Source organism: Exophiala bonariae (genome assembly GCF_035927105.1).
Source record: "Exophiala bonariae strain CCFEE 5792 chromosome Unknown scaffold_2, whole genome shotgun sequence".
Taxonomy (NCBI): domain Eukaryota; kingdom Fungi; phylum Ascomycota; class Eurotiomycetes; order Chaetothyriales; family Herpotrichiellaceae; genus Exophiala; species Exophiala bonariae.
This window is the reverse complement of record NW_027042477.1, coordinates 840953-851815: the sequence shown is the minus strand read 5'-3', so window position 1 is coordinate 851815 and position 10863 is coordinate 840953. Positions and strand designations below refer to the sequence as shown.

The 10863-nt window shown below is 49.2% G+C and overlaps 7 protein-coding genes across 7 annotated transcripts; 4 read left to right on the top strand and 3 right to left on the bottom strand.

The window, feature by feature from the left end:
* Positions 1 to 464: 464 nt before the first annotated feature.
* Positions 465 to 1049, bottom strand: LTR84_004828 (uncharacterized protein; the record flags this gene model as incomplete). The annotated part of the gene is made up of 1 exon (XM_064848401.1): positions 465 to 1049. One exon carries the CDS (start codon positions 1047 to 1049, stop codon positions 465 to 467), a length of 585 nt encoding a protein of 194 aa, XP_064711025.1.
* Positions 1050 to 1711: 662 nt separating this feature from the next.
* Positions 1712 to 3153, bottom strand: LTR84_004827 (uncharacterized protein; the record flags this gene model as incomplete). The annotated part of the gene is made up of 2 exons (XM_064848400.1): positions 1712 to 2009; positions 2069 to 3153. The coding sequence occupies 2 exons, from the start codon at positions 3151 to 3153 to the stop codon at positions 1712 to 1714; spliced, it is 1383 nt and encodes a 460-aa protein (XP_064711024.1).
* A 316-nt stretch (positions 3154 to 3469) lies between these two features.
* LTR84_004826 (uncharacterized protein) lies at positions 3470 to 3916 on the top strand (the record flags this gene model as incomplete). The annotated part of the gene is made up of 1 exon (XM_064848399.1): positions 3470 to 3916. The coding sequence occupies one exon, from the start codon at positions 3470 to 3472 to the stop codon at positions 3914 to 3916; it is 447 nt and encodes a 148-aa protein (XP_064711023.1).
* A 1242-nt stretch (positions 3917 to 5158) lies between these two features.
* LTR84_004825 (uncharacterized protein) lies at positions 5159 to 5767 on the top strand (the record flags this gene model as incomplete). Its single annotated transcript, XM_064848398.1, has 1 exon — positions 5159 to 5767. One exon carries the CDS (start codon positions 5159 to 5161, stop codon positions 5765 to 5767), a length of 609 nt encoding a protein of 202 aa, XP_064711022.1.
* Positions 5768 to 6319: 552 nt separating this feature from the next.
* On the bottom strand, positions 6320 to 6547 carry LTR84_004824 (uncharacterized protein; the record flags this gene model as incomplete). Its single annotated transcript, XM_064848397.1, has 1 exon — positions 6320 to 6547. One exon carries the CDS (start codon positions 6545 to 6547, stop codon positions 6320 to 6322), a length of 228 nt encoding a protein of 75 aa, XP_064711021.1.
* A 446-nt stretch (positions 6548 to 6993) lies between these two features.
* LTR84_004823 (uncharacterized protein) lies at positions 6994 to 8374 on the top strand (the record flags this gene model as incomplete). The annotated part of the gene is made up of 4 exons (XM_064848396.1): positions 6994 to 7129; positions 7215 to 7982; positions 8040 to 8161; positions 8225 to 8374. The coding sequence occupies 4 exons, from the start codon at positions 6994 to 6996 to the stop codon at positions 8372 to 8374; spliced, it is 1176 nt and encodes a 391-aa protein (XP_064711020.1).
* Positions 8375 to 9254: 880 nt separating this feature from the next.
* LTR84_004822 (uncharacterized protein) lies at positions 9255 to 10492 on the top strand (the record flags this gene model as incomplete). Its single annotated transcript, XM_064848395.1, has 3 exons — positions 9255 to 9645; positions 9702 to 9935; positions 10011 to 10492. The coding sequence occupies 3 exons, from the start codon at positions 9255 to 9257 to the stop codon at positions 10490 to 10492; spliced, it is 1107 nt and encodes a 368-aa protein (XP_064711019.1).
* Between the last annotated feature and the right edge of the window lie 371 nt (positions 10493 to 10863).

Here is a 10863-nt window from a genome sequence, read left to right as displayed (position 1 = left end):
GTACATTTGATACCTTGAATGCCGCGCCTCATCCGGGATTATCATCGACAGCTGCAGCACGAGTCTTCTTGGATAGCCTAAAACAGTCAGACTACGTGAAAGGAGGGACGTCGCTTAAGGACGGGTGTGTCTTTTATGAAAATGACTGTAAGTTTGGCATGATACACTTGGTGACTGATGCCACAGCTGCCCTCGCGTGTTGGAAGCAAAATGGGTCTGCTGGCAACCTCGTGAATCGAGGTCCTGTTACGGTTCGAATGTGGAGCCGGGAGACCTATTGGGAGCCACAGGAAGGGGACGATTTTCCGCCGGGTGAGTTTGATGACAAACCGCGACGACGACAATCAGCACAACTCAGTAGATGATCAAGATAAAGATGAAGGCAATAGTAGTGACGACAGTGATCATAAAGACGGATGATATTTAGAGCAGTCGTTGAGTCCAGCAGCGGCTGACAGGACAAACTACAACCAAGTAGGGTCCTTAGGACCGACCACGGGGGCAAGGACTATTGCAGTTGTAAGGATCAGGCCCAGGAGCACCTTTCTTCGCAGTCTGAGGCCTGGAGCTGTGAGACATGCCCAGAATTCTAGGGACCAGAGAGAGGAGATGTCCTGCGTGCGATATGGTACGATAAGTCCGCCATAGGGGAGTCCATTGGTGCCAAATGCCCAAAGCCTGATAATTGCAAGGACAATAGCTGCGATAGAAGCCTGGATCAAGATCTCGAGGAATTTTGCAACAAACTGTAACGTTGGTAGAACATTGATTTGAACAGGACCCAAGAACGTGGATGTTAGGTTGAAAACAACGATCGTGATGGCACCAGCGACTGGGGGCAGATGGAGCAAGACATGCAGAGAAGCTGCGGCCCGGTCCTTATATATCGCTGTCTTCTTTGGCTCTGCTGGCTTTGTAAAATTGGTCAGATGTCGAAAAACTTGGAGTTTGAGTGACCGTAGAGTTGCCTGGATTTTGGATTCAGATGAAGAGTTCTCTTGGGTAGTTTTTGATCTCCTTAAGTGAAGCCATTTCGGCGAGGTCGCCATGATTTGAGTAGGACTCGAGGCAGGTTACATTCAGTATCAATCGGAGGTTGGGCCTCATGAAAAGATATCGAAGGAATCTAAAGTAGTGAGGCTGGACACTTTAGCATTTGCGGGTCGCCCGCGTAGCCCCAAGACGAGATTAGCGATAGATCGTGTTTGCCTAGGCAGAATCCGCAGACACAGCCGCATAGGCGAGGGTCGATAGAATTGAGGCTGAGCTGAAGTCAAGTTCGGACACATGAGCGAATCAGGAGAGTCCCAAAAAGTGCCAAGGCCAAGTTCATGAGCTTGACGCACCAACCAATGATGAATAGTATTGAACACGCAGCCTGACGATGACCCAAAGATGTAACGCTACTGACACGAAGGACGTGGTGATCAGATCTTTTCTGTTTGAGCAGGTCTTCTTTGGAGCTCGATCAAGAGGGAAGTAGCTACTGTGAAACGCTATTTCCACTGTATCCGGTCAAAGCCTTGCTGCATCCATTCCAGTGGATGATGTCCAAGACGCCCGCCCAAAATGCATCACAGATTCCTGACCCAAATAATGCGTTTGATAAATCCAATCACGGTGAGACAAACATGATGCTGAGCACCAACTCCAAGCAAATACATCATCGACGAGAAGAATTTTGAAGCAAGTTGTTCAGACCATGCCATGATCATGCATGCACTCTCTTCTTTTCCGGACTGCGGCTTCTTGCACGATGCTCCTTACTCGGGCTTCGCTGATACTCGATCTGATGCTGACCGGTCTCACCACCATGCCATCCCATATACGGCTGATGCTGACCATAGCCTGGTCCCTGGGAAATGGCGCCGAAGCCGGGAGACTGCATGTATGTCGCTGAGGGAGGTCGGTATCCAGGATTGCTGTAGTTCTCCTGTTGACGTCTGTAGAGTGTGAATGTTGCATTGTTGACGAGCAGGCCGACAATCACAAGTGTTATGGTGAAGAGCCTGATTGAAATTTGTTAAGTCATGTGCTTGGCTAGGATAAAGCGATAGGAAGAACTTACATAGTTTTCAAGCTGATGGGTTCAACGAAGCCGTTGAAGATCTCAGCGAATGTGTGAGCACTGAGTCTTGCACGCTTGACGGCTCTGGGATCACGATTCATGCAGAGCTCCCAATTACTGCATACGGATTCGAGAGCAGGGAGCCTCGTGTCAGCGGCACATCGGTTGTCAATGTAGTTCTTTGAACAAGCTGCCATTTCTGCAAGGACTTCGGCCATGGCATCTTCACTAGCGCGGTCGACGTCGGCACGGATGGTGGCGTAGAAGGACCAGAACATGTACAGACAGCCACCCAGAATGGCGGCATTGAAGAACACTTGTAGGTATTTTGCGATGATGGACGGGGCATCAGGATAGGTGTGGATGAATGTGAAGAAGCCAGCCATCCAACCGACTTCTTGGACTGGAGGTTGTGGATGTTTTGAATCGGTCGGGCTCGGGAGCTGGTCATCGTCACTATCGTCTTCCATGCTGTCCGATCGCTTTCCGAAAACCAATTGCTTGTCAAAAGCCTGTGCGCGCCTTCGTTTCTTTTGTATTCTTCTTGCGATTGCATCACTGTGCGGTTTTCGGATCTCGCCTCTGCCCGGACTATGCGCGAACCTGCCGTAGAGACCGCCGAAGAGTGAATTGCGTTTGGTCTGGGACTTGGTGGGACTGCTTTTAAACTCGATTGGGATGGGTTTGGCGTCGGGGGTTTCTTCATTGTCGGTTGGAGCCATTGGAGATGAGTTTTCTGGTCCAGAAGAGAAGTCTATGTCGAATGGTTTTCGGGGAGTGGTGAATGAGGGAGCGCGGAACGGTGATGAAGTTGCAGTGGGTGATACAGGAGTGTTTGAAAAGAAGAAGGGCTGATTGTTGGGTTCGCGGAGAGATGGAAAGTTTGGCTTCTTGGGAGAAGTGAATTCTTTATGTGTCCCTGAACTGTTCAGCATTCTTGAACGATCGTTGGAAGTTTGGAGGGGCGCAGTACGCTTTTTTGCTTGAGCCTCCATGATGTGTTTATGGAATGGTGAGGACGGGTCGACGGGGCCATGGCCTTGCCACTCAAAGTCCATGGGACTCTCATTGCCACGGAAGGCCATGATTGTTGAGATGTGAGGGGGAGAGGATATGGACAGAGGGATGGGAGAAGTGGTGTTATTTCTCTGCCATTATTATCTGTAGAGAAGTTGGAGTTGGAGAGCGCAGATGTAGATGAAGTGGTCAAGTTGGAGGCCAAACAACTCGCCAAGGGAAAGTTGTAAACAAACATCTAATCTTATCTGATCTGAACTTCCTCCTCAAGGCAGTTCGAAGAGACACTCACCTTACATAAGACATGATTCCAAGGTTGTTAGGCGGTCGAGAACACTTCTCTCTTCAACGTCAAGACATTTTATTTGAAGTGCTCCTTCAATCATGGTACGTGAACAATCAGAAGAGGCACAATGGTGGTTTCAGGCAGTCTACAGTGCTGTACAGGAAATCCCATATGGAAAAGTGACGAGCTATTCACAAATTGCACATCTACTTGGGTTCCCCAAACGAGCTCGTCAAGTGGGAGTGTGTTTGAAGCACCTTCCAACGTACAATCCAGCAGAACCGGACAAATTCTTCTTTCATGATCAAAATGTGCCTTGGCAACGAGTGGTCAATGCGAAGGGTGGGATCAGTCCACGTGGGGATGACGGACTCGGAGCCAGCCGACAAGCACAGAAGTTGGGAGAAGAAGGAGTTGAAGTGAACCAAGCTCGAGGGCTTGAGGATCAATGGGTTGATCTGGGTCGATATGGATGGTTCCCCAAGAGACTTCCCAGCGAAGCCGACGAGGAGGATAGCGATGAGTCAGAAGGTGATGGGGAATGAGCTGTATTTGTCTATGAGTACTGGGGTAAGTTTTGGGATGCATAAATGGACAGTCATTAATTATGGATTTAGGATTATGACTGTCGTTTAGGCACTGAGTCAGATGGGGCTACGTAGAGACAAGAACTGCCTGATGAAATTAACAGGATGACTCTTGGAGCCATAAAGCAGGTAATTAGGACAGGAAATCTCAATTGGGATCAAGGCATTCTCGTCTTTGAGTCACGAAGTGCCTGAGAATGATGGGGTTGATTTAGGTACCTGGTTAGGTACTTACCCCAGGCGTAGGACTGTATCTGCTTCAGGTACCGAGAGGGCAGACGTCACCACTACCCAGGCGTTGATCTGGGGTGCATGCTACGGGCAACCAACGGGCATGGGCAACATTAATCTGGGCATACCTAATCGTATCATGGGTTATGCAACAGCAGTGGCAATCACAACCTGCTTTGTGAGAGAATGAGGTCACTTTGAATGCCTCACAAACAAGAATAGATTCCCAGCCCAGACAATCCGTGTCTCTCCGCATCCAAGTCGTCCAGTCGGCGCGTATCCTTATCTTTCATGTTCGTGGTCCGTGATGTTGACTGCGCCTTGCCCGATGCGTCAGTGAGAAGCTCGGAGCTCTCCTTCATATCTTGATGCACTGGTGTGTCACCACCCACGCGCACATGGCGTACACCCCAATCTATTGATCCCGCATCTATCCAAGCCACCCGATGACCTCTTCAGCTTCTTATCACTTGCGCTTGCACCCCAGTGCCTGGCCCGATGACTCAATAGATCCAATCATGCCTCGTTTGACCACCGTGTGCCACCATTCCTCTCAACCCGCTCTTCCTCAACATCCTCAGGCTCAGGCTCAGGCTCATCCACCCACTCCACAACATTCATTCATCCGGTTTCAACGCGTGACTCCCACTCATCATACACCTATTAGTATATCCTGCACTTCTTCTCCTTCTCTACTTCTCCTCAACTCCTTTATTCATCACCATCTCTTTGTCATCCTCGCCTTCTTCCACCTCGGTCTCTTCCTTGTCACTCTTCTTTGTTCTTTCGCTTTCGATCGAAGCCTAATCTCTTCCTCAATCCTCTCCAGCGCGTCATTCTTCATACTTGACTTCTCCCCCTACAGTTGATCGATCATCGACTGAGTGACTGTCCAGTCTCTCCTTCAAACCTCAGCTTCACTTATACCCTCCCTCATCAGTCAGAATCAACCCTCACATCATCCACATCATGTCGAACCTCTCCAACCACGATCTCCGCAGTGCAGCCAAACCCTACCAAAGAGATAAGAATCACAACTCCAAATGGGCTCGAGGTCCTGTTGAGACTTCCTATCGACAATGCGTCAAGCATGAACAACCAGAACCAAACTGTGTCAGATGCACTGGTCGTCCAGCGCCAAGAGATTTTGATCGTCGAATGGGTGGTGCAATCGCCCTCAACAAGCACACGGCCCAGCAGAAAATCAGTAGACAAGCCTCAGCAGTTGCTCGCAAGGCCTTCCGTAATGAGGTTGTCGATGCCATGGATGGTCCCTTGGCTAATGTCTCGGACAACTCATCTGAAGGCGAAGATGTCTATGAAGCCTCTGCTGCTCCCCTGCCAGCCGAGGCTGACTTCATGTACAACTTTGATGCCATGACCGGTCCTCGTGCTGGTACTGATATTCTGAGCAATGCCATTACTCAAGCTGTTCGTCGATTCGAGAACAACGAAACAGAGAAACTGGTCAACAAGGAATACGATGTCGTTAGTGACAAGGACACTGCTGAAGGATATGCCGGCGATGATGATGATGATCATGACTTCGAGATGATTGATCACTCTCATCTGAAGTGAACTTGATAAGTTCTCGGAGAGAATGTGTTCATCAGGCGTTTTATTGGCTTTTGCACCTTTGTAATCACTACGACTTATACTGTTCACAGAGATACCCCAGGGCTCATTAGGGAAGCTGGCGTTACCAACCACCCAAGCATGGAAACCGGCGCTTCTTGAGGATATGACTAGCCCTTGGAGAAACCCGGCACAGGACACCCCGATGAGGACATACCGGGGGATTGCTCCTTTGATTTTTACCAACTTGACGCTTTGCAGACTCAAGTGTCTATGACTTCTGTATAGCACCGCTGCATTTTCATAGTATACAATATGATGATTTTTCTCGAGGTTGCAAGACCAATCCGAGATGCAATCCATTCATTGATGGTTCCAATCCCAACCATCTTGAGTCCGATTGACATGTGACACTCCCGAGACATGCAAAGTGACGTAGCACCGATTGCCGCTTTTACCACTCGAAATTGCAAGCCTGCCCGCCAAACCAAGAATTGTGCAAACATGCCAAACTCTCCCCCTTGCCCGTACCAGCCTCGTTATGCACCAGACGTTCTAATCCGTGTCACTTCCCGGACGTTGACTTCCAATCCCAGTGAACGTGTCCAATATTGACTCAGTACTTCGGCACGACCAATTCTGGAAGACATCAGCGTCGATTGCCAATAGATTCATGTGGACATTATCATCTCCATAGCCAAGGAGGTCATCCCCATATTCCTCATCAGCATGGCCACCACCCTCTCGCCACCTAGCCTCCACCATTTGCCGCTGTGCAGCCATTGTTAGCCTCGCTGACACTGCTTCCGCCTGCCTTTGGAGCTAGAGTAGCCTACCACCAACTGCCGCCATCTCCGCCCCCCGCCCCTAGCCTCCCCGAAGGAGGCGGGTTGAAGTTGGCGTTGATTTGTTTCATATGGCCATCTAGTTAGAGAAGAATAGAGGTGCTCCTTAGGTCCCTTCGGAAACCACCCGCGAAATCCGTTGTAAGCGTAAATTGCGGAGAAGATTATGGCGTCTAATCCTTTTGATGTCTTATGATATCATTTGTTCGCCGATATGTACTCACTCCGACTGATGCGCATCTACTTATTCTCAAAGCTCTATCCGGTCGTTAAGGGTTAAAAGTTATCTTCTAGGTGTGCAGTACCTCACAATCTGTTAGTATTGGCTCACGTTCGTGACTGATTAGCAGAATCAGAACAAACTACCGACAGACATATATCATCATGTCTCAACAGAGAGCGACTGCTTATGTCGTGCACAAGTATGGAACTGCCTTCGCCTTGGAGGAAGTGATTCTTGGTGCTCTGGCATCCGACCAAGTACGAGTCAAGTTGAAGGCTACTGGAATATGCCATACAGGTTAGTGACAACGTATCGATCATATGAGACCCAGACCGATACCCAGAAGCTGCATCACAATGGTATTGACTTGACGTGTAACCAGATCTCCTCGCCGCAAATGGAGGGATCCCCGTCGAATTGCCCGCCATTCTGGGTCATGAAGGTGTTGGTCAGATAACCGAAGTCGGCTCCGCGGTGACGTTACTCAAGAAGGATGACCATGTCATCCTGTCCTTCGCTTCATGTGCCACTTGTGCAAAGTGTCTCTCAGGGCATCCGAACCATTGCCACAGCTTCGTACCACTGAACTTGACGGGAATCCGAACAGCGGAGTCCTCTCGTACAATCCTAGAGCTTACCTCGTCTGAGCAGTCAGCACTGACTGATCTTACAACCCTATTTTTCGGTCAATCGAGTCTATCCAGTTATGCCAATGTCAATCAACGATCATGCGTGCCGTTTGATCCTGCCGTTCTCCAACGTTCTGGTGGCCAGCCCATTCCATTGTCCCATCTCGCTCCGTTCGCCTGCGGATTCATGACCGGAGCAGGGACGGTCATCAATTCCTGCAAGCCGAATCTAGGATCGAGTATTGCCATCTATGGGGCTGGAGCGGTGGGCATTGCTGCAATCGCCGCCGCCGCTCATCTCACATGCGCAAACACCATTATTGCTGTCGACATCAATCCGGATAAATTGGCCCTGGCTGCCAAAGCCGGTGCCACCCTAACCATCAACTCTCGCGAGGGCGAAGAACTGCATAATCGTTTGATACAAGACGCCACTCAAGGAAACGGACCGGATTTTGTCATTGACACCACGGGGAATGTCCGTGTTATTCAGCAAATGCTGTCTAGCATGTCAAGGACTGGTAAGGCAATGGTTGATCTATTTAACGGCTCTATTTTCATTACTGATCCGGATACAGGCACTGCCATTCAATTGGCGGGACCTTCCACCGGTCCTAATGTACAGCTCCATCCTTCGTTTATGGTCAACAATGCTGCCACCTACAAAGGTGTGATTGAGGGTGACGCAAACCCAGCACTAGTAAGTCCTCGATCAAGGTGACGGAACGAAGCTTGCATCGTCGCTGAACCATCATTTTACTAGACGATACCGGCTCTCGTTGATCATTACAGGCGAGGTCGTTTTCCTATTGGAGATCTCATCACAGAGTACCCTCACAAAGACCTCGATCGGGCCATTGCGGACATTCATTCGGGTAAAACTGTCAAGGCTGTACTTGTCTGGAATGACTGAATTTGTGCGAAAGGGTTTGTCCCTAAGTGTTCAAAACACTCCATTTAGAGCCAATGATGTCGCGATTATTACACGGAAGAATTGAGGAGCTCTCCTACGTAGCTTCGGACTATAAAAGACGGACCGGCTTGTAAATTCGTATAGGCTTAGGTCATCAAGTGTGCTAATTAAAGTGGGCACTGCGATGGATGAATCTGCGGGTGATCCGCCCGCGGGTGCAGGAACGGCGAGACACAGATCATGAGTAATGGCACACGATGTGAAGCTAGGCGACGTGATGCCTCCCTATCCAGAAATCTTCAACAGTTGGAAAACTACCACTTGGATGACCATATTTGACAGGCAGCTATCCCAAGAGTATCCTAGTAGATACCCATCCGCTGAAGAAAACTAATGAGGGCGTTGAAATTCATCATTGACCCGTCCGAGGCTGTCTCCAGTGGCGGGAATGCCGCAGAGGCAATACTAATCTTGTCTGAGCTAACTCGTTCTGGATTTAACTTGTCCGAGATTTGATAATGCTAACCTGTTTGACATAGATTGAGCACTCCAATTACTCTGTATTGCTACCGCGTGATTTATGTGGATGATGCGGCAATACCACTCAAAGCTATGGATGTGGTTCCGCTCTCTCCTCCAAAGGTCTCGGAACGTTTCGAACTGATGGAACCCTTGCTCGATCTCGAGCTCCGGCTTTTGAGAAACCTGGATCTTCACTCATCATAGGGTGTGCCTCATTCTCGCAAATCCCTACTCAAGATGTGGAATAGGCAGCGCAGTCGATGAACCATTGAAGTAGTCTCCATTCTGCACATTCAGGGTTCGCTGTTCACACATTCTCTCAAACTATGATCTAGAACGAGGACAAACAGAAGAGGTCATGGCAAGCAATCAATCAACACGTTCAACTGCCTTTCCCGGGCTCGGGCGCATAGACGTTCATCATCATTGTTTTCCAGCCACAGTGTCCGAGGTCGCACCCGAATTTGCCACAGAGGGCAGTAATCTCTTCGGCGTGGGCTTCACAGGCAAATTTCCAGAGGATGCTCAAGCGCACTTGAAATACATGGATGAAGTTGGTATTCAGACTGCGGTGGTTGTAGGTCAGATTGATTTCTGGTGTCCAACCCTTCGCTTACTTGTGGGAACCCAGACTCCGTCCATTAAGAATGAATGGCATCAGGACTTCTCCAAGGAAAGGCTTGTTGATCTTTGTGAGAGGTCGCTGAGAGCTCAGCTCGACTATGTCGCCTCGAATCCATTGAGATTTGGTGGGTTGATGCGATGATAGTACCTAGCATAGTCATTGACGAATGGTTGCATCTAGGTTGCTTCGCTCTCTTGCCTCTACCACATATCCCGGAAACCATCGATTTCATCAGGAAGGCGTCTCAGCAATCGACTCAGCCCGATGGTTGGGGCATTAGCACTCAGATTGGGCATCACTATCTCGGAAATCCTCGATTTGATCCCGTCTGGGAAGAACTGAACAAGACGAGTTCGGTCGTTTTCGTGCATCCCGCAGACTCGGATCGACCACCGACACTCTCATTCGGCCCTTGTGAGTGACAATAGCTTGTGAAGTATATATTTATGCTTGAAAATTGTGGCACTGACCCTCTCGTGTCCTTGAAAGTCGTGCAAGAATTCGCGTTCGACACCTGTCGCGCCATCACCGATGTGATCCACGCTGGGATCTTTGTCCGTTATCCCAAGATCCGATTCATCTTTTCGCACAATGGCGGTGCTTTTCCCTTTCTCGCCGATCGAATTGGCGCCCAGCACATCGACGAGGTGATCGCCAAGAACAATGGGGGACTTCGACTGCGAGATCTTGTGTCACAAAGCAATCTTTACCTGGACTCGGCCATCAGCAGTGCTATGCAGTATCCGGTGCTCAAAGAGCTGGGGATCCCCACAGAACATCTGCTATATGCCACTGATTTTCCTTACACTGTGCGGCTGGACACCACTTCCTCATACAAAGCGGGCTATGATTCGCCCAAGAACTCGGGATTGTTTGACGAACAGGCATTAGAGGACATTGTGCGGAATAATGCGTTGAAATTGTTTCCCCGTCTGGCAGCAGAATACGAAAAATTGCCGCTCCGTTCCTAATAGTATATAATATAACAACTTTCCCTCAATATTATGGACTAATTCAAGGTGAATGAATTTAGTTCTCGATCTATCTAAGTCCTCTCGATACATATAATATCGTCCAAGATTTTATGCAGTAACTTAGTATCGATCGCTACCTGTAACACTCCAAATCGGGAGTCTGTTCGCAAAGTGGAGGGACGTGTAAACATGCTAAACCTTCACCCTTGCCAGCTCGAGCCTTGTTCTGTGTCCCATCACCGACTGTGTTGAGACGCCATATCTATGGGCCTTTGCCAGGCGCCAGAATGCTATGGCGAAGTGGGTTGAAAAGTCCCGGAGCTCATTTCTCTATCTTTCTTATCGAAGTCCTCCTCAAATCCATCGAA